The sequence below is a fragment of the Hyperolius riggenbachi genome, chromosome 7 (assembly GCF_040937935.1).
Source record: "Hyperolius riggenbachi isolate aHypRig1 chromosome 7, aHypRig1.pri, whole genome shotgun sequence".
NCBI classification, from domain to species: Eukaryota; Metazoa; Chordata; class Amphibia; order Anura; family Hyperoliidae; genus Hyperolius; species Hyperolius riggenbachi.
In genome coordinates, this window is record NC_090652.1 from 325693702 (window position 1) to 325717136 (window position 23435).

General features: G+C 50.6%; 1 protein-coding gene across 1 annotated transcript in view; it reads right to left on the minus strand.

Annotated features, from left to right (window-relative positions):
* DPP10 (dipeptidyl peptidase like 10) overlaps nucleotides 1-23435 on the minus strand; it is a 647445-nt gene that overhangs the window by 210217 nt on the left and 413793 nt on the right. Inside the window, exons 9-15 of the mRNA XM_068247444.1 lie at nucleotides 17620-17774; nucleotides 17260-17357; nucleotides 12164-12287; nucleotides 11059-11097; nucleotides 7203-7310; nucleotides 2900-2991; nucleotides 1094-1141 (exon numbers count right to left, since the gene is read on the minus strand). Of these exons, the coding sequence (XP_068103545.1) occupies nucleotides 1094-1141; nucleotides 2900-2991; nucleotides 7203-7310; nucleotides 11059-11097; nucleotides 12164-12287; nucleotides 17260-17357; nucleotides 17620-17774 (664 nt within the window). The remainder of the gene's footprint in view (nucleotides 1-1093; nucleotides 1142-2899; nucleotides 2992-7202; nucleotides 7311-11058; nucleotides 11098-12163; nucleotides 12288-17259; nucleotides 17358-17619; nucleotides 17775-23435) is intronic.

Below are 23435 nucleotides of genomic sequence, written 5' to 3' on the forward strand. Positions count from 1 at the left end.
ACGCACATAATTAAAAATGGACGTCAACAGCCATCTTGTCTGTTGACTGACCCAGACATGGAGACTAAACAATGTCATTCATGACGCATTTCTGATAAAGTGTTCGCTGCTAATTATGTTGGAATGTCTTGGTACTTCCCCAGACATGAGATTGGTCAGGTTGACTCTGTAACCAGACCTGTGAGAGCCTTCAGCAATTTAAGGCTTATTAAAACATACAGGGCTTCTAATATACTTATTTAAATATAAAACTTATTATATAATTCTTCTTAAAACAATGAATCATATAAGGAATAATTGCACATTAAATCTTAATAATATAAAATCAATGTCTATATTTTTGTCTTTCTTATAAAATAAATATAATGTCCACCGGCAGAGGTCAGCATTTCATAACAAATAACAATCTATTAATAATGTTGATTTTATAAGAATATGAGACCACTAGGTGGCATCATTGTCATCTTTAACTAATTGGGAAAACACCTTCTTTGTTTAATATTTATATAACTTGTTCCCAAAACATCATGTGTTATCAGCTTTCTGAGACTAGAGCACGTCAACAATTCTTCCAGAACCATAACAATCTCACGAGAAAGTCTTACTGTCTCATCTTTCACGGGTAGAATACAGCTTACATGTAATTCAAAGTAATACATTCTATTATATAGGGTTTAACAATAACTATTCCTTTCTTTAGAAGGACTGTATTGATCATTAATATTTAGATTAATAATATCTGTGTGTAATAAGTATGTACATTTATAATTACTGCAGTAATGTAAGTTTAACTTGCTTCTCAGTCTTCACACAGAAGCCTCTTTAATTGTCAAGGCCACGCACTAGCATAAACAAGAATGCTCTGACTTTTTGTAACTAGAATAATCTTATAGGCCTCACAGCCTGGAATATGCTATGTCACAGAGCAATATAAAGTACTCTAACTTTTCACTTTACCATGACATTTTGCATAGAACATTAAAGCTTAAACCATACACTTATGACAGCTTTTTCCTGCATAAATAAAACCGCTAGAATTCTGACATTACTATAATAGGTATGAAAGCTGTGCAGAATGGCCATGGGCTCCTACCTGTATAGCTGGCGTCCTCTGGGGGAATCTTCTGTGCTCAGGAAATATCTATAAAGATGAAAGTCTTGTCATAAGATCCCCCACACATACAGATCATGTTATACAATTAAGCTGTGTGCATACACTGACTGCATCATCTAAGCCAAGAATCGAGGGAATCTAGCGTGTGTAGAACGGCCGCCCGGCCTCAGCTAAACATCTGATAGGCCAGCAAGCAACTATCACATTGTTCTCCCCTCCCCCTCCAGATGCCACACCCTAAATCTCATTCTCTTTATGCTAATGAACACAGTAAAAGAGAGAGCATGTGGACAGCTGGTGCCAGGAGAAGTGGGCGGGGCTGACTATAGTCAGCTGCTTTTCCAGGAGAGCTGGATAGGGCCATAGAAGGTCCTCAACCAATCAGCAGGACCGGTATCTGCTCCTTTGGGCAAGTAGGGACAGGATGATCACAATGGGCTTGATTCACAAAAGTGTGATAACTGCTGGCACGGCAGTTATCATGCAATCTGACGCGCACATATAACATTACTCTGCGTGATAAGCCGAGCTTTGTGTGCAATCGTCTGCTTGCTTCACACGGCCTATCGCGTGCAAAGTTCTGCTTATCACGCGGAGTAATGTTTTACGCGCACGGCGCCTTGCGCGCGTCAGATCGCATGATAACTGCCGTTCTAGCAGTTAGCACAGTTTTGTGAATCAAGCCCATTGTCCTCAGCAGGCCACTGGCGGGAATGTCTCTGACCAAACAATCATTAACAGACATGATGAGGGCATGATGTCCTCTAGTGGGCGCTGTGCTCACTGCCCATGGAGTCTGATTGGCATTTGCCATAGAACACCAGACTTGGCAGATTCACCACTGGCACATTGTGCTATTCAGAGATGAGAGCTTCCCCTGAGCACATGTGACAGACGTGGAAGGGTCTGGAGAAGCCATGGAGTATAGCTGCCTGTTACATCATTCAGCATGACTGGCTTAGTGGTGGGATCACCATGGAGAGGACAGACCTCTACAGGCTAGATAAGGGCACCCTATGAGGGTGGAATCCATTGTGAGACTGGAGCAGGGGCTCCTGGGCTCCTCCCAGGGGCGTAACTAGGCCCCACCGGGCCCCCCTGCAGATTTTCCGAGCGGGCCCCCCCCCCCCCCCCCGGGGCCCACTCGCGGCCGTTTTGTGGGTGCTGGAGGGGTGGCAGCATGAGGGGAAAGCCTTGCCCACAGTCGGCGGGGAGAGGGGTAGTTCCCCCCTCTCCCTCACCTCGGGGCTCTCCCCTCTGCGCTCCCCTCCAGCTCGTAAGTGTCTGTGGGGCTGTGGTGGGCAGCGAGTGGCGGGCAGATACATACCTGCTTCCGTGCGTTCCATCGGAGACTTCTCCCTCTAGCGGCTGACGTCACTTCCGGAAGGGGGGGGGGGGGGGGCGGGCCCCCCCGCGGGCGCAGGGGCTGCAGGGCCTATTCCTACGCCCCTGGCTCCTCCTGGTAGTGCCCGGCCTCATGTGACAAGGACGATGAAGGAGTAGATACCATACACACTACTGAGTAACAATTTTGTGTAGATATTGATTGTTACGTGTGATTTACCATACATCACTGTGCATATATCATAACAATATATCATTCGGTTATATTCATTAGCAAAGCACCCTTCCTCAGGACAATGCAAGTATACAAAGGATATATACAAATATGAGGCAAGCATAGAAGTAGTCGTGCAGAGAAACACAGGAATACATCCCGGGAGCAGACAGGTTACTGACGCCCCCCAACGGGACAGGTGAGACAGACACTTCATACATACTCACAGTTTCTGTGCAGGCTCATCATATGCCAGAATATTGATGACCTCCCAGCTCCCTGAGGTCAGGTGTCGGACGTTCACCTGGTCAGTCTTGGCCTGTGGAGAGGGGGCAGAGTGACGACAATCAGGATACAGAAGGAATAGCATAGTCGCCCTGGAAGACGTGCCTCCTTGAGTGGAAGATTCTCAGAGACGTAGCAGTTTAGGGAAGAGTTAACGATGGTCAGGTTTAGTAGAAGGAAATCATGGATGAAAGGGTTAGGGTTAGTGACAGGAGTTAGAGATGGTTGGGTTTAGTAGAAGGAGAAGGGGAATGGAGAGGTTTAGTATGAGGAGATCATGGATGGAAGGGTTAGAGTTAGGATTTAGATATGGTCGGTAGAGATGGCCCAAACGGTTCGCCCGCGAACGGTTCCAGGCGAACTTTGGGTGGTTCGCGTTCGCCAGCGAAGGCGAACTTTTACGGAAGTTCGATTCGCCCCATAATGCTCAACTTTGTCCCTCTACATCACAGTCAGCAGGCACATTGTCACCAATCACACTACACTCACTCCTGGAGCCCCACCCCCCTTATAAAAGGCAAAGTTATCCAGCCGTTTTACTCACTCGTCTGCCTACAGTAATTAGTTAAGGGACAGCTGCTGACAGACTCTGCTAGGGAAAGCTTAGTTAGGCTCTTGTAGGCTTGTTATTCCTTATATTGCACTCCACAACAGCTCCCTCCGGAGGAGGAGTAGAAGGGTCTTGCCTTACAGGGAATTGTAGGATTTTAAAAGCCAGCTTACATACATTGGCCAGGAATTGAACCCAGGTCTAGTAGCTTGGTAGGCAGCTCTCCTCACCACTATACCACCACCAACACTACATGCTGAAGCCAGCCTAGCATGTACCATTATGATATATCCAAGAGAAAAATGAGCTTGCTTAGGGATTTGTAGGATGTCAAAAGCCAACTCACATACATTGGCCAGGAATCGAACCCAGGTCTAGTGCTCGGTAGGCAGCTCTCCTCACCACTATACCACCACCAACACTACATGCTGAAGCCAGCCTAGCATGTACCATTATGATATATCCAAGAGAAAAATGAGCTTGCTTAGGGATTTGTAGGATGTCAAAAGCCAACTCACATACATTGGCCAGGAATCGAACCCAGGCCTACCATGTGGTAGGCTGCTATTTTCCAAGTTCGCCTCTCCATTGAAGTCTAATGCGGTTCGCGAAAGTTCGAACCAAAAATCGGAGGTTCGGGCCATCTCTAATGGTCGAGTTTAAGAGGAGGAGCATGGGTTTAGTAGAAGGAAATTATGGATAGAAGGGTTAGTGACAGGAGTTAGAGATGGTTGGGGTTAGTAGCATAGCAGGAGCAGGGGAATGGAGGGGTTTAGTAGGAGGAGATGGATGGAAGGGTTAGTGACAGGAGTTAGAGATGGTCAGGTTTAGTAGGAGTGGAGTAGGGGAATGCAGAGGTTTAGTAGGAGGCAGAGCTGGGACAAGGTCCTCCAGCACCCAAGGCTAAGAAACCAAAGTGTGCCCCTCCATCCCTCCCACCCCAGCCGTCACACACTGATTGCTATTAGACTAAGAGGCACCCCAGGGCCCCCAACACTTTAATCTCTAGTTATCTGGCTTGCGGTCACTGCCACGTATCCCCTTTTCTTATTTCTCTCTGCTTCAAACACATTAGGGGAATGATAGGTGAATGAGTTGTGCCCCTCCTTCTACACTGCGCCCTGAGGCTGTAGCCTCTCTCGCCTCTACTTCGGCCCGGCCCTGGTAGAAGGAGATGAGGGATGGAAGGGTTAGTGACATGAGGTAGAGATGGTCGGGTTTAGCAGAGGAGATGATGGATGGAAGGGTTTGTGGTAGGAGTTAGAGATGGTCGTGTTTAGTAGAAGGAGCAGGGGAATGGAGGGGATTAGTAGAGGAGATGATGGATGAAAGAGTTAGTGACAGGAGGTAGAGATGGTCGGGTTTAGTAGCAGAAGCAGGGGAATGGAGGGGTTTAGCAGAGGAGATGATGGTCAGGTTTAGTAGAAGGAGCAGGAGAATGGAGAGGTTGAGCAGAGGAGATGATGGGTGGAAGGGTTAGTGACTGGAGGTAGCGATAGTCGGGTTTAGTAGAAGGAGCAGGAGAATGGAGGGGTTTAGCAGAGGAGGTGATGGATGGAAGGGTTAGTGACAGGAGGTAGAGATGGTCGGGTTTAGTAGAAGGAGCAGGGGAATGGAGGGGTTTAGCAGAGGAGGTGATGGTCAGGTTTAGTAGAAGGAGCAGGAGAATGGAGAGGTTTAGCAGAGGAGATGATGGGTGGAAGGGTTAGTGACTGGAGGTAGAGATGGTCGGGTTTAGAAGAAGGAGCAGGAGAATGGAGGGGTTTAGCAGAGGTGGTGATGGATGGAAGGGTTAGCGACAGGAGTTAGAGATGGTCGGGTTTAGTAGAAGGAGCAGGAGAATGGAGAGGTTTAGCAGAGGAAAAATGGATGGAAGGGTTAGTGGTAGGAGTTAGAGATGGTCGGGTTTAGTAGCAGGAGCAGGAGAATGGAGGGGTTTAGCAGAGGAGATGATGGATGGAAGGGTTAGTGGTAGGAGTTAGAGATGGTCGGGTTTAGTAGAAGGAGCAGGAGAATGGAGGGGTTTAGTAGAGGAGATGATGGATGGAAGGGTTAGTGGTAGGAGTTAGAGATGGTTGGGTTTAGTAGAAGGAGCAGGAGAATGGAGGAGTTTAGCAGAGGAGATGATGGATGGAAGGGTTAGTGGTAGGAGTTAGAGATGGTCGGGTTTAGTAGAAGGAGCAGGAGAATGGAGGGGTTTAGCAGAGGAGATGATGGATGGAAGGGTTAGTGGTAGGAGTTAGAGATGGTCGGGTTTAGTAGAAGGAGCAGGGGAATGGAGAGGTTTAGTAGAGGAGATGATGGATGGAAGGGTTAGTGACAGGAGTTAGAGATGGTCGGGTTTAGTAGAAGGATCAGGGGAAGGGAGGGGTTTAGCAGAGGAGATGATGGATGGAAGGGTTAGTGGTAGGAGGTAGAGATGGTCGGGTTTAGTAGAAGGAGCAGGAGAATGGAGGGGTTTAGTAGAGGAGATGATGGGTGGAAGGGTTTAGTAGAGGAGATGATGGATGGAAGGGTTAGTGATAGGAGGTAGAGATGGTCGGGTTTAGTAGAGGAGATGATGGATTGAAGGGTTAGTGATAGGAGGTAGAGATGGTCGGGTTTAGTAGAAGGAGCAGGAGAATGGAGGGGTTTAGTAGAGGAGATGATGGATGGAAGGGTTAGTGACAGGAGGTAGAGATGGTCGGGTTTAGTAGAAGGAGCAGGAGAATGGAGAGGTTTAGCAGAGGAGATGATGGATGGAAGGGTTAGTGACAGGAGATAGAGATGGTCGGGTTTAGTAGAAGGAGCAGGAGAATGGAGAGGTTTAGCAGAGGAGATGATGGATGGAAGGGTTAGTGATAGGAGGTAGAGATGGTCGGGTTTAGTAGAAGAAGCAGGAGAATGGAGTGGTTTAGTAGAGGAGATGATGGATGGAAGGGTTAGTGACAGGAGGTAGAGATGGTCGGGTTTAGTAGAAGGAGCAGGAGAATGGAGAGGTTTAGTAGAGGAGATGATGGATGGAAGGGTTAGTGAAAGGAGGTAGAGATGGTCGGGTTTAGTAGAAGGAGCAGGAGAATGGAGAGGTTTAGTAGAGGAGATGATGGATGGAAGGGTTAGTGACAGGAGGTAGAGATGGTCGGGTTTAGTAGAAGGAGCAGGAGAATGGAGAGGTTTAGCAGAGGAGATGATGGATGGAAGGGTTAGTGACAGGAGATAGAGATGGTCGGGTTTAGTAGAAGGAGCAGGAGAATGGAGAGGTTTAGCAGAGGAGATGATGGATGGAAGGGTTAGTGATAGGAGGTAGAGATGGTCGGGTTTAGTAGAAGGAGCAGGAGAATGGAGAGGTTTAGTAGAGGAGATGATGGATGGAAGGGTTAGTGACAGGAGGTAGAGATGGTCGGGTTTAGTAGAAGGAGCAGGAGAATGGAGAGGTTTAGTAGAGGAGATGATGAATGGAAGGGTTAGTGACAGGAGGTAGAGATGGTCGGGTTTAGTAGAAGGAGCAGGAGAATGGAGAGGTTTAGTAGAGGAGATGATGGATGGAAGGGTTAGTGACAGGAGGTAGAGATGGTCGGGTTTAGTAGAAGGAGCAGGAGAATGGAGAGGTTTATAGAGGAGATGATGGATGGAAGGGTTTAGTAGAGGAGATGATGGATGGAAGGGTTTAGTCCTAGTTAGCAGATGGGTGGATTGTCTCGGCTACTTGGACTCACCTGGACGGTAAACATGGCGATATGATGGAACTCTCCGCGTCCTCCCTGCTTCACTGGAACAGTCATGAAGAAAATGCTGCCATCTTTAGAGAACACTGGCTCTTCATTCTGGAAACCAGAGGGTGAAGTGTTACCGAAACATGACTGACTGAGATATAACACTAATAATAATATTAATGATAATACTACTAATAATAATAATAATGTGTGACGGTGGCAGTAGTGACTATAGAGAGTATTTATATTGAACATTAAACAACTAAATGTGAGGCCTTGTGGATCTCTCACCTTCCTTCAGTCTCAACACCCCAATCCCCTCCACAGTCTTCACCCTGTTCAGTAAGGAGACCATGGGTAAGACTCCCTAACACTACTACTGCCTACTGAGTGCCCCCTAGTGGCTTCAGCTCAAGCGTTTGAGCCCACCAGAAGAAACAAGCAATATAAATGTTATTTGTCTTGTCTTGTATGTGGCGTGTCCCCGCTTAGCCAAGGGATGTTGTGTGCGCAAAGTATTGAGACCGGGAAGGTAAAAGCACCACCAGAGCCCCACCACACAGATACAGGCAGGAAGTTATGGCAGCAACAAGAAGTCAGAGTGGCAAAGTACAAAATAGTAAATCCTATAGGTCAATCCTGTAATGGCCAAGGGGGGTCATATGCGGAAGATCAGGTAATCACGGTACTATAAGGTAATATCAGTTCAGGTTCAGTTCCAAGGCCGGTCCAGGAAACAATCCAAAACAGGGTCAAGAGGTCAGGAAAAGTCGTACAAAAATAATTCAAAATATTCACACCCAGCAAAGCAGCGCTAAAGCAGCTATCGCGGTCAATGGTGTGCAGATAAAGTAGACAGTATAAAGGGAGTGACACATGAGAGGAACCACAAATCCCAGCGTTTGTAGAGTCCATCTGGCATGCGAGTGCCCATTCTATGGGCCTGATTCACAAAGCGGTGCTAACAGTTAGCACCCTGGTGAAAAGCCCTTTATCACGCCTAAACTCAGATACGTTTAGGTGTGATAAGTTTAGGCATGATAAGTTTAAGCACCAAGGGCTTGATTCACAAAGCGGTGATAACCCAGTTATCACGCCTAAAAGACTTTAGGCGTGATAACCTTTGCACCACTGAGTTATCACCGATTTTTGCTCTAACTCGCGCGAAGTTTCCGCGCGTACGTGCGCGCGCAAAGTCCCATAGGGTTTAATGGGAGCTTCGCACGAAGCGGGGACGCTGCGCGCGCGTGCGCGGTTGCGCTTGCAAAACTTTGCGCGCGGAAAATTCGCGCGAGTTGCTTCTTATCATGCCTAAAGTGAGTTTAGGCGTGATAAGGGGCTTTTCACTGGCGTACAAACACTTTGCACCGCTTTGTGAATCAAGCCCCAACTGTGTTAGCACCGCAGTGCACAGCTGATCAAAAGTTTTGCGCTAGCAAAGTCTGGTGCACTTCGCATAGAGTCAGGGCCGGATTTCTGGCAAGGCCACATAGGCCATGGCCTAGGGCACCAGAAATTTAGGGGCGGCTCAGTGAGGGGCAATAAAGCTATTCTATCTATCTACAAGGACAGATTTAACTTTCGAACTCCCTGTCCTGTACTTGTGTCGTCCCTGCAAGACCTGTAAGCTCTATCCTGCAGGTACACATCAGCCTAACTCTCATGGTGACACAATGGGTCCATCATTAATGAGATAGCAAACATAACATAAAAGTTCTTAAGGAAAACATAATTTATAATCTATACGCATATTACTAAAATAGTCATTGTCTGTGACAACTGACATCCAATGATGGAAAGTAAGTAGAATTCTCATTGGGGCACACAGAGATAACAACCAAACAGATGGTATAGTTGGCCTTGGGCGGTTGAAAAGTACAAATCCGGCCCTGCGTAGAGTTTAATGGCGCTGCTTTGCGTGCGAACTTTGCACGCTATCTACACTTATCTAAACTTATCGGGCTCGATTCACAAAGCGGTGCTAACAGTTAGCACCGTGGTGAAAAGCCCTTTATCACACCTAAACTCACTTTAGGCATGATAAGTTTAGGTGTGATAAGTTTAGGTGTGATAAGTTTAGGCATGATAAGTTTAGGTGTGATAAGTTTAGGCATGATAAGTTTAAGCGCCAACTGTGTTAGCACCGCAGTGCACAGCTGATCAAAAGTTTTACGCTAGCAAAGACTGGTGCACTTCGTATAAAGTTTAATGGCGCTGCTTTGCGTGCTGGACTTTGCAAGCGATCTAAACTTATCTAAACTTAGCATGCCTAAACTTATCACACCTAAACTTATCATGCCTAAACTTATCACACCTAAACTGGCTTTTCACCAGAGTGGTGCAATGGTTATCATGCCTAAAGTCTCTAACTGGGTTAGCACCGCTTTGTGAATCGAGCCCCTAAACTTATCACACCTAAACTTATCATGCCTAAACTTATCATGCCTAAACTGAGTTTAGGCGTGATAAAGGGCTTTTCACCAGCGTGCTAACTGTTAGCACTGTTTTGTGAATCAGGCCCCTAAAGTCTCTAACTGGGTTAGCACCGCTTTGTGAATCGAGCCCAATGCATCCAAAAGGGTTCACGCCTCAAAAGTAATCTCTGAATGTCCCCTCCGCTAATCGGACAAACAACACGCTCTACCCCTTGGAAACTAAAAGACGATAAATCCCCTTTGTGGACAGAAATGCTTCGAAACAGCCGATTTTCGAAAAGTGTTCCAATTAGTTCCACAATAGTGTTCTGCTATACGCGCGCTCTGGTAGTACACCCTACATACTGGATGCAGCATAGAGTACATGAAACGACATACACAGTATATTTAGTATTCCAATTAACATGTTGTTTGATAGGGAAATTTCTATTGCTAGAAAACGAAAAAATCGTTGCACCCCGTTTGTGACAATGACAATAATTGCAGGTCGAAAAACCGCAGGGATATGAGCCCACCGTGGTGAGCCAGGCAGGTGTGCGCATGGAAGATGGAGATTGGAAAAGGCTGGGAGAATGTATTGATCCCCAGGTACGGGCCCTTCTGGGTGAGAAGCAGCACCCCTTGTTTAGGATCTCTCTGAGTTTCCAGTCCGAGTGCAGCACAGGAATACATTGTTTCACAACTTTGGTGATCTTACTATATTCTAGGCTGTAATCGGTAACGAAAGTCACCCTTCCATCCCCAGCTCTGTCCCGATGGGACAACGTCTGACAGTGTATGGCTGGCCTTAACAATTACCAACCAGCATGCAGTGCAGATACGTTCCTTGTCTAGCATCTTAGCTAGGTGGTTAATTCGTTCCTGTGGTGCCACACCACAAAAGCTAGTGTCTATACAGTGCTCACTCCTAAACAAGACAATGAGACCACTAATGGTATCTGCCCATTCATGACTCAGTCTGCATCCATCTACACAGGCCTCAATTAACAAAGCAATATTGCATGCGGTGATACAGAAAACAGACTGTCACTGCATGAAAAGCTGACGTTACCGACCAGTGAGGTAAATTACCGCCTTGTGGAATAAACACCTCAACGCATGTCAGTAAATATCGATTTCAGCATACGGTAAAGCCCAGAAAGATGTTCTGTATTTACTTCCAGGTCTGATCTGTCAGAAGCTCACGAATAGTATTCAATAGCATTGGCAGACAGCAGAGAGCCAATAGGAAGAGCCCCCCTCCTGCTCCTCACCCCATTTGATCCAGTGAGCTTGTGGGCGGTCTTTACAATAGCAGAGCAGGAAGAGGAGACATTCAAAGAGGCTTTTCTGGGGGCCATGCCCCCCCCCCCCCCCCCCCGGAAATTTACTTCTGAGATATATGTCAGAGCTATATAAATGTATAATGTATGATGGGTTGTTACCTGTTTGGACAGCCAGACCTCGGACACGATCTCGTATTTCTGGAAGGGAAATGAAGGCAGATGAGGAAGAATCTCGCTCAGGGATGGATGGGATATTTGGCCTGTAGCTCTGGTAACAATGCTGGATATATGGCTATACTACCAGTACTAATGTCAGCAGAGCACCACGTGTTGTGCAATTAGCACGGCCCATGGTACAAAATGCAAATATTGCTATGGTAATGTATACTCGGTTAATTGCACAACGCAAATTACCATAGCAATGTGCTTATTAACCATGTGCCACGGCAAGCGATCACTGTACAATGCACGGGACACTGCTGGCAGAACTGCTGGACATAAGCCCTCCCCTGCTCTCCTTGGGTGGACATAAGCCCTCCCCTGCTCTCCTCTGCTGAACATAACCCCTCCCCTGCTGGACATAACCCCTCCCCTGCTCTCTTCAGCTGGACATAACCCCTCCCCTGCTCTCCTCAGATAGACACACCCCATCCCCTGCTCTCCTCGGCTGGACATAACGCCTCCCCTGTTCTCCTCTGCTGGACAAAATCCCTCCCCTGCATTCTCCTCTACTGAACATAACCCCTCCCTTGCTCTCTTCTGCTGGACATAATCCCTCCCCTGCTCTCCGCAGCTGGACATAGCCCCTCCCCTGCTCGCCTCTGCTGGACATAATCCCTCCCCTGCTCTCCTCTACTGAACATAGCCCCTCCCCTGCTCTTCTCAGCTGGACATAACGCCATCCCTGCTCTCCTCGGCTGGACATAACCCCTCCCTTGCTCTCTTCTGCTGGACATAATCCCTCCCCTGCTCTCCTCAGCTGGACATAGCCCCTCCCCTGCTCTCCTTGGATGGACATAACCCCTCCCCTGCTCTCCTCGGCTGGATACACCCCTCCGCAGCTCACCTCTGCTGAACACAACCCCTCCCCTGCTCTCCTTGGCTGGACATAACCCCTCCCCTGCTCTCCTAAGCTGGACATAACCCCTCCCCTGCACTGCTTGGCTAGACACACCCCTGCTCTGCTCATTTATGCTGGACACACCCCTGCTGTACATGCTAACCTGTATGAGGCTCGTTATTGACATGTTTGATATCTGTGTACCTTGCTGCATGCTCCAGTGGTCGCCTCACACACGGTGAGAATCGAGATATTCTGTAGACGATTAAGCCAGCGAACCACAGTTCTGGTATTACCAATCCACTTTACCATGGTGATGTAATAATCCCTACATGGGGAGGAAGTGACATCAGATCAGTCATCAGAGACAATGCATAGCAATAATAATGATAAAATGGACTAGAGGTTCCTCAGGGGAGAGTCTGACTGTGAGGAGGAGGAGGACTGGAGGATCCTCAGGGGAGAGTCTGACCGGGAGGAGGAGGAGGACTGGAGGATCCTTAGGGGAGAGTCTGAGTGTGAGGAGGAGGAGGAGGACTGGAGGATCCTCAGGGGAGAGTCTGACTGGGAAGAGGACTGGAGGTTCCTCAGGGACAGTCTGAGTGTGACAAGGAGAAGGACTGGAGGTTCCTCAGGGGAGAGTCTGACTGTGAGGAGGAGGAGAACTGGAGGATTTTCAGGGGAGAGGCTGACTGTGAGGAGGAAGAGGACTGGAGGATTTTCAGGGGAGAGTCTGACTGTGAGGAGGAGGACTGGAGGTTCCTCAGGAGAGAGTCTGACTGTGAGGAGGAGGAGGACTGGAGGATCCTCAGGAGAGAGTCTGACTGTGAGGAGGAGGAGGAGGACTGGAGGTTCCTCAGAGGAGAGTCTGACTGTGAGGAGGAGGAGGAGGAGGACTGGAGGATCCTCAGGGGATAGTCTGACTGTGAGGAGGAGGAGGAGGACTGGAGGATCCTCAGGGGAGAGTCTGACTGGGAGGAGGAGGACTGGAGGATCCTCAGGGGAGAGTCTGACTGGGAGGAGGAGGAGGACTGGAGATTCCTCAGGGGAGAGTCTGACTGTGAGGAGGAGGACTGGAGGTTCCTCAGGGGAGAGTCTGACTGTGAGGAGGAGGAGGACTGGAGGTTCCTCAGGGGAGAGTCTGACTGGGAGGAGGACTGGAGGTTCCTCAGAAGAGATTCTGACTGGGAAGAGGACTGGAGGTTCCTCAGGGGAGAGTCTGACTGTGAGGAGGAGGAGGACTGGAGGATCCTCAGGGGAGAGTCTGACTGGGAGGAGGACTGGAGGTTCCTCAGAAGAGATTCTGACTGGGAAGAGGACTGGAGGTTCCTCAGGGGAGAGTCTGACTGTGAGGAGGAGGAGAACTGGAGGATTTTCAGGGGAGAGGCTGACTGTGAGGAGGAAGAGGACTGGAGGATCCTCAGGGGAGAATCTGACTGTGAGGAGGAGGAGGACTGGAGGTTCCTCAGGGGAGAGTCTGACTGTGAGGAGGAGGACTGGAGGTTCCTCAGGGGAGAGTCTGACTGTGAGGAGGAGGAGGACTGGAGGTTCCTCAGGGGAGAGTCTAACTGTGAGAAGGAGGAGGACTGGAGGTTCCTCAGGGGAGAGTCTGACTGTGAGGAGGAGGAGGACTGGAGGATCCTCAGGAGAGAGTCTGACTGTGAGGAGGAGGAGGAGGACTGGAGGATCCTCAGGGGAGAGTCTGACTGGGAGGAGGAGGAGGACTGGAGGATCCTCAGGGGAGAGTCTGACTGGGAGGAGGAGGAGGACTGGAGGATCCTCAGGGGAGAGTCTGACTGTGAGGAGGAGGAGGACTGGAGGATCCTCAGGGGATAGTCTGACTGGGAGGAGGAGGAGGACTGGAGGTTCCTCAGGGGAGAGTCTGAGTGTGAGGAGGAGGACTGGAGGTTCCTCAGGGGAGAGTCTGACTGTGAGGAGGAGGAGAACTGGAGGATCCTCAGGGGAGAGTCTGACTGTGAGGAGGAGGACTGGAGGTTCCTCAGGGGAGAGTCTGACTGTGAGGAGGAGGAGGACTGGAGGTTCCTCAGGGGAGAGTCTGACTGTGAGGAGGAGGAGGACGGGAGGATCCTCAGGGGAGAGTCTGACTGTCGGGAGGAGGAGGACGGGAGGATCCTCAGGGGAGAGTCTAGCTGTGAGGAGGAGGAGGACTGGAGGTTCCTCAGGTTAGAATCTGACTGTGAGGAGGAGGAGGACTGGAGAATCCTCAGGGGAGAGTCTGACTGTGAGGAGGAGGAGGACTGGAGGTTCCTCAGGGGAGAGTCTGACTGTGAGGAGGAGGAGGAGGAGGAGGATTGGAGGATCCTCAGGGGATAGTCTGACTGTGAGGAGGAGGAGGAGGACTGGAGGATCCTCAGGGGATAGTCTGACTGTGAGGAGGAGGAGGAGGACTGGAGGATCCTCAGGGGAGAGTCTGACTGTGAGGAGGAGGAGGACTGGAGGTTCCTCAGGGGAGAGTCTGACTGTGAGGAGGAGGAGGAGGACTGGAGGTTCCTCAGGGGAGAGTCTGACTGTGAGGAGGAGGACTGGAGGTTCCTCAGGGGAGAGTCTGACTGTGAGGAGGACTGGAGGTTCCTCAGGGGAGAGTCTGACTGGGAGGAGGACTGGAGGATCCTCGGGGGAGAGTCTGACTGTGAGAAGGAGGACTGGAGGTTCCTCAGGGGAGAGTCTGACTGTGAGGGGGAGGAGGACTGGAGGTTCCTCAGGGGAGAGTCTGACTGGGAGGAGGAGGAGGACTGGAGGTTCTTCAGGGGAGAGTCTGACTGTGAGGAGGAGGACTGGAGGATCCTCAGGGGAGAGTCTGACTGTGAGGAGGAGGACTGGAGGTTCCTCAGGGGAGATTCTGACTGTGAGGAGGAGGAGGACTGGAGGTTCCTCAGGGGAGAGTCTGACTGGGAGGAGGAGGACTGGAGGTTCCTCAAGGGAGAGTCTGACTGGGAGGAGGAGGAGGACTGGAGGTTCCTCAGGGGAGAGTGACTGGCAGGAGGAGGAGGACTGGAGGTTCCTCAGGGGAGAGTCTGACTGGGAGGAGGAGGAGGACTGGAGGTTCCTCAGGGGAGAGTCTGAGTGTGAGGAGGAGGACTAGAGGTTCCTCAGGGGAGAGTCTGACTGTGAGGAGGAGGAGAACTGGAGGATCCTCAGGGGAGAGTCTGACTGTGAGGAGGAGGACTGGAGGTTCCTCAGGGGAGAGTCTGACTGTGAGGAGGAGGACTGGAGGTTCCTCAGGGGAGAGTCTGACTGTAAGGAGGAGGAGGACGGGAGGATCCTCAGGGGAGAGTCTGACTGTAAGGAGGAGGAGGACGGGAGGATCCTCAGGGGAGAGTCTAGCTGTGAGGAGGAGGAGGACTGGAGGTTCCTCAGGGGAGAATCTGACTGTGAGGAGGAGGACTGGAGGATCCTCAGGGGAGAGTCTGACTGTGAGGAGGAGGAGGACTGGAGGATCCTCAGGGGAGAGTCTGACTGTGAGGAGAAGGAGGACTGGAGGGTCCTCAGGGGATAGTCTGACTGTGAGGAGGAGGAGGAGGACTGGAGGATCCTCAGGGGAGAGTCTGACTGTGAGGAGGACTGGAGGTTCCTCAGGGAAGAGTCTGACTGGAAGGAGGGGGAGGAGGACTGGAGGTTCCTCAGGGGAGAGTCTGACTGTGAGGAGGACTGGAGGTTCCTCAGGGGAGAGTCTGACTGGGAGGAGGGGGAGGAGGACTGGAGGGTCCTCAGGGGAGAGTCTGACTGTGAGGAGGAGGACTGGAGGTTCCTCAGGGGAGAGTCTGACTGTGAGGGGGAGGAGGACTGGAGGTTCCTCAGGGGAGAGCCTGACTGGGAGGAGGAGGAGGACTGGAGGTTCCTCAGGGGAGAGTCTGACTGTGAGGAGGAGGACTGGAGGATCCTCAGGGGAGAGTCTGACTGTGAGGAGGAGGAGGACTGGAGGTTCCTCAGGGGAGAGTCTGACTGGGAGGAGGACTGGAGGTTCCTCTGGGAGAGTCTGACTGGGAGGAGGAGAAGGACTGGAGGTTCCTCAGGGGAGAGTCTGACTGGGAGGAGGAGGAGGACTGGAGGTTCCTGAGGGGGGAGTCTGGCTGTGAGAAGGAAGAGAACTTGAGGTTCCTCAGGGGAGAGTCTGACTGTGAGGAGGAGGAGACACACAACAAGGGCAACAGTAATAATAAATCATATATAAACTGACATGTTCCTTACCAGAGCTCAGAGCACATAGAGGGGAGGTAGGTACCTGGCATTCAGGGTGAGGAGAAGAGAGGTAGGTACCTGGCATGCAGGGTACATAGAGGAAGGTAGGTACCTGGCATGCAGGGCACATAGAGGGAGGTAGGTACCTGGCATGCAGGGCACATAGAGGGGAGGTAAGTACCAGGCATACAGGGCACATGGAGGTAGGTACCTGGCATGCAGGGCACATAGAGGGGAGGTAAGTACCTGGCATACAGGGTACATAGAGGGAGGTAGGTACCTGGCATGCAGAGCACATAGAGGGAAGGTAAGTACCAGGTATACAGGGTACATAGAGGGAGGGAGGTACCTGGAATGCAGGGCACATAGAGGAGAGGTAGGTACCTGGCATACAGGGTACATAGAGGTAGGTAGGTACCTAGCATGCAGGGCACATAGAGGGGAGGTAAGTACCAGGCATACAGGGTACATAGTGGGAGGGAGGTACCTGGCATGCAGGGCACATAGAGGGGAGGTAGGTACCTGGCATACAGGGTACATAGAGGGAGGTAGGTACCTGGCATGCAGGGCACATAGAGGGGAGGTAGGTACCTGGCATGCAGGGTGAGGAGAAGAGAGGTAGGTACCTGGCATGCAGGGCACATAGAGGGGAGGGAGGTACCTGGCATACAGGGTACATAGAGGGAGGTAGGTACCTGGCATGCAGGGCACATAGAGGGGAGGTAGGTACCTGGCATGCAGGGTGAGGAGAAGAGATGTAGGTACCTGGCATGCAGGGCACAGAGGGGAGGTAGGTACCTGGCATGCAGGGTGAGGAGAAGAGAGGTAGGTACCTGGCATGGAGGGTACATAGAGGGAAGTAGGTACCTGGCATGCAGGGCACATAGAGGGAGGTAGGTACCTGGCATGCAGGGCACATAGAGGGAGGTAGGTAGGCATGCAGGGCACATAGAGGGAGGTAGGTACCCAGCATGCAGGGTGAGGAGAAGATAGGTAGGTACCTGGCATGCAGGGAACATAGAGGGAGGTAAGTACCTGGCATGCAGGGCACATAGAGGGGAGGTAGGTACCCGGCATGCAGGGGGAAGAGAGGTAAGTACCTGGAGCGCAGGCTTTCTGGTGGCATCAGCTCTAATGTGTGGGTCGGACCATAGAGATTCGCCACAAATAATTTCACTGCAGGGTTGGTCTGTCCAGCCTGTAGCATGTGAGAAATTGAGAAACCCCTCAGTCATGTAATTGTACCTCCCGTGCTTTTGTACCCCCCACATACACCCCTTCTTTATTATCTCAACATTCACCATACGTCTTCTTCAGTGATATCTCCTCCCTATCCGTACCCCACCCCCATTACTATCATTCACTACTTCTTCTGCAGTCTGTCTCAATCACCCTTCTCATCTCTAGACAACAAAGTCTCAGTACCCCCCCAAACCCTCCTCCCCGATCCTCGCCTTTACCTTTGGATAGGGGAATTGTCTCCCGAGTGGATAGACACTGCCGGTGTACTGCGGAATAATGATATTGGGCACCTGAGTATCATTTATCATCAGGAAGGCCAAACGTTCTCCATCTGGTGACCACCAGTGGGCAATGTGGGTGTTGAGGAGCTCCTCTGAGAAGGAAAAGACAAAGCATTTCACCGTTCAATGAACTATAGACATCACACAATTCTCATGCTGTACCACAAGCAGACTCAGACTTACAACCAAACTCAATCAAAACCACTGACTAGAGACAGAACATGAGAAAAAAATACCCAGAATTCTACCACAGTCACACGCTAGTCTCATCACATGACACCAATTCCCCGAATTCCACCACAGTCACACGCTAGTCTCATCACATGACACCAACGCCCAGAATTCTACCACAATCCCACGCTAGTCTCATCACATGACACCAATTCCCCGAATTCCCCCACAGTCACACGCTAGTCTCATCACATGACACCAACGCCCAGAATTCTACCACAATCCCACGCTAGTCTCATCACATGACACCAATTCCCCGAATTCCCCCACAGTCACACGCTAGTCTCATCACATGACACCAACGCCCAGAATTCCACCACAGTCACACGCTAGTCTCATCACATGACACCAATTCCCAGAATTCCCCCACAGTCACACGCTAGTCTTATCACATGACACCAACGCCCAGAATTCCACCACAGTCACACGCTAGTCTCATCACATGACACCAACGCCCTGAATTCCTCCACAATCCCACGCTAGTCTCATCACATGACACCAATGCCCAGAATTCCACCACAGTCACATGCTAGTCTCATCACATGACACCAACGCCCAGAATTCCACCCCAGTCACATGCTAGTCTCATCACATGACACCAACACCCAGAATTCCACCACAGTCACACGCTAGTCTCATCACATGACACCAACGCCCACAATTCCACCACAGTCACACGCTGGTCTCATCACATGACACCAACGCCCAGAATTCCACCACAGTCACACGCTAGTCTCATCACATGACACCAACGCCCACAATTACACCACAGTCACACGCTAGTCTCATCACATGACACCAACACCCAGAATTCCCCCACAGTCACACGCTAGTCTCATCACATGACACCAACGCCCAGAATTCCACCACAGTCACACGCTAGTCCCATCACATGACACCAATGCCCAGAATTCCACCACAGTCACACGCTAGTCTCATCACATGACACCAACGCCCAGAATTCCACCACAGTCACACGCTAGTCTCATCACATGACACCAACGCCCAGAATTCCCCCACAGTCACATGCTAGTCTCATCACATGACACCAACGCCCAGAATTCCCCCACAGTCACATGCTAGTCCCATCACATGACACCAATGCCCAGAATTCCACCACAGTCACACGCTAGTCTCATCACATGACACCAACGCCCAGAATTCCACCACAGTCACACGCTAGTCCCATCACATGACACCAATGCCCAGAATTCCACCACAGTCACATGCTAGTCTCATCACATGACACCAACGCCCCGAATTCCACCACAGTCACACGCTAGTCTCATCACATGACACCAACGCCCAGAATTCCCCCACAGTCACATGCTAGTCCCATCACATGACACCAATGCCCAGAATTCCACCACAGTCACACGCTAGTCTCATCACATGACACCAACGCCCAGAATTCCACCACAGTCACACGCTAGTCCCATCACATGACACCAATGCCCAGAATTCCACCACAGTCACACGCTAGTCTCATCACATGACACCAACGCCCAGAATTCCTCCACAATCACATGCTAGTCTCATCACATGACACCAACGCCCCGAATTCCACCACAGTCACACGCTAGTCTCTCATCACATGACACCAACGCCCAGAATTCCACCACAGTCACACGCTAGTCTCATCACATGACACCAACGCCCAGAATTCCATCACAGTCTCATGCTAGTCTCATCACATGACACCAACGCCCAGAATTCCACCACAGTCACATGCTAGTCTCATCACATGACACCAACGCCCAGAATTCCACCACAGTCTCATGCTAGTCTCATCACATGACACCAACGCCCAGAATTCCACCACAGTCACACGCCAGTCTCATCACATGACACCAACGCCCAGAATTCCACCACAGTCACACGCTAGTCTCATCACATGACACCAACACCCAGAATTCCACCACAGTCACACGCTAGTCCCATCACATGACACCAACGCCCAGAATTCCTCCACAGTCACACGCTAGTCTCATCACATGACACCAACGCCCAGAATTCCCCCACAGTCACACGCTAGTCTCATCACATGACACCAACGCCCAGAATTCCACCACAGTCACATGCTAGTCTCATCACATGACACCAACGCCCAGAATTCCTCCACAGTCACACGCCAGTCTCATCACATGACACCAACGCCCACAATTCCACCACAGTCACACGCTAGTCTCATCACATGACACCAATTCCCCGAATTCCACCACAGTCACACGCTAGTCTCATCACATGACACCAACGCCCACAATTACACCACAGTCACACGCTGGTCTCATCACATGACACCAACGCCCTGAATTCCTCCACAATCCCACGCTAGTCTCATCACATGACACCAACACCCAGAATTCCACTACAGTCACACGCTAGTCTCATCACATGACACCAACGCCCAGAATTCCACCACAGTCACATGCTAGTCTCATCACATGACACCAACGCCCAGATTTCCACCACAGTCACATGCTAGTCTCATCACATGACACCAACGCCCAGAATTCCCCCACAGTCACACGCTAGTCTCATCACATGACACCAACACCCAGAATTCCACCACAGTCACATGCTAGTCTCATCACATGACACCAACGCCCAGAATTCCCCCACAGTCACACCCTAGTCTCATCACATGACACCAATGCCCCGAATTCCACCACAGTCACACGCTAGTCTCATCACATGACACCAATGCCCCGAATTCCACCACAGTCACATGCTAGTCTCATCACATGACACCAACGCCCCGAATTCCACCACAGTCACATGCTAGTCTCATCACATGACACCAACGCCCAGAATTCCCCCACAGTCAAACCCTAGTCTCATCACATGACACCAACACCCCGAATTCCACCACAGTCACATGCTAGTCTCATCACATGACACCAACGCCCTGAATTCCACCACAGTCACATGCTAGTCTCATCACATGACACCAACGCCCAGAATTCCCCCACAGTCACACCCTAGTCTCATCACATGACACCAATGCCCCGAATTCCACCACAGTTACACGCTAGTCTCATCACATGACACCAATGCCCCGAATTCCACCACAGTCACATGCTAGTCTCATCACATGACACCAACGCCCCGAATTCCACCACAGTCACATGCTAGTCTCATCACATGACACCAACGCCCAGAATTCCCCCACAGTCAAACCCTAGTCTCATCACATGACACCAACACCCCGAATTCCACCACAATCACATGCTAGTCTCATCACATGACACCAACGCCCAGAATTACACCACAGTCACACGCTAGTCTCATCACATGACACCAACACCCAGAATTCCCCCACAATCACACGCTAGTCTCATCACATGACACCAACACCCAGAATTCCACTACAGTCACACGCTAGTCTCATCACATGACACCAACGCCCAGAATTCCACCACAGTCACATGCTAGTCTCATCACATGACACCAACGCCCAGAATTCCACCACAGTCACATGCTAGTCTCATCACATGACACCAACGCCCAGAATTCCCCCACAGTCACATGCTAGTCTCATCACATGACACCAACACCCAGAATTCCACCACAGTCACATGCTAGTATTATCACATGACACCAACGCCCAGAATTCCCCCACAGTCACACCCTAGTCTCATCACATGACACCAATGCCCCGAATTCCACCACAGTCACACGCTAGTCTCATCACATGACACCAATGCCCCGAATTCCACCACAGTCACATGCTAGTCTCATCACATGACACCAACGCCCCGAATTCCACCACAGTCACATGCTAGTCTCATCACATGACACCAACGCCCAGAATTCCCCCACAGTCAAACCCTAGTCTCATCACATGACACCAACACCCCGAATTCCACCACAGTCACATGCTAGTCTCATCACATGACACCAACGCCCTGAATTCCACCACAGTCACACGCTAGTCTCATCACATGACACCAACGCCCAGAATTCCCCCACAGTCACACGCTAGTCTCATCACATGACACCAATGCCCCGAATTCCACCACAGTCACACGCTAGTCTCATCACATGACACCAATGCCCCGAATTCCACCACAGTCACATGCTAGTCTCATCACATGACACCAACGCCCCGAATTCAACCACAGTCACATGCTAGTCTCATCACATGACACCAACGCCCAGAATTCCCCCACAGTCAAACCCTAGTCTCATCACATGACACCAACACCCCGAATTCCACCACAATCACATGCTAGTCTCATCACATGACACCAACGCCCAGAATTACACCACAGTCACACGCTAGTCTCATCACATGACATCAACGCCCAGAATTCCCCCACAATCACACGCTAGTCTCATCACATGACACCAACGCCCCGAATTCCACCACAGTCACACGCTAGTCTCATCACATGACAAGAACGCCCCGAATTCCACCACAGTCACACGCTAGTCTCATCACATGACACCAACGCCCAGAATTCCACCAGTCACACGCTAGTCTCATCACATGACACCAACGCCCTGAATTCCTCCACAGTCACACGCTAGTCTCATCACATGACACCAATTCCCCGAATTCCACCACAGTCACATGCTAGTCTCATCACATGACACCAACGCCCCGAATTCCACCACAGTCACATGCTAGTCTTATCACATGACACCAACGCCCTGAATTCCTCCACAATCACATGCTAGTCTCATCACATGACACCAACGCCCAGAATTTCCCCACAATCTTATGCTGGTCTCATCACATGACACCAACGCCCAGAATTCCACCACAGTCACACGCTAGTCTCATCACATGACACCAACGCCCCGAATTCCACCACAGTCACACGCTAGTCTCATCACATGACACCAACGCCCAGAATTCCACCAGTCACATGCTAGTCTCATCACATGACACCAACGCCCCGAATTCCACCACAGTCACATGCTAGTCTTATCACATGACACCAATGCCCAGAATTCCACCACAGTCACATGCTAGTCTCATCACATGACACCAACGCCCAGAATTCCACCACAGTCACACGCTAGTCTCTCATCACATGACACCAACGCCCAGAATTCCACCACAGTCACACGCTAGTCTCATCACATGACACCAACGCCCAGAATTTCACCACAGTCACATGCTAGTCTCATCACATGACACCAACGCCCAGAATTCCCCCACAATCTTATGCTAGTCTCATCACATGGCACCAATGCCCAGAATTCCTCCACAGTCACACGCTAGTCTCATCACATGACACCAACGCCCAGAATTCCACCACAGTCACATGCTAGTCTCATCACATGACACCAACGCCCAGAATTCCTCCACAGTCACACGCCAGTCTCATCACATGACACCAACGCCCACAATTCCCCCACAGTCACATGCTAGTCTCATCACATGACACCAACGCCCAGAATTCCACCACAGTCACACGCTAGTCTCATCACATGACACCAACGCCCTGAATTCCTCCACAATCCCACGCTAGTCTCATCACATGACACCAATGCCCAGAATTCCACCACAG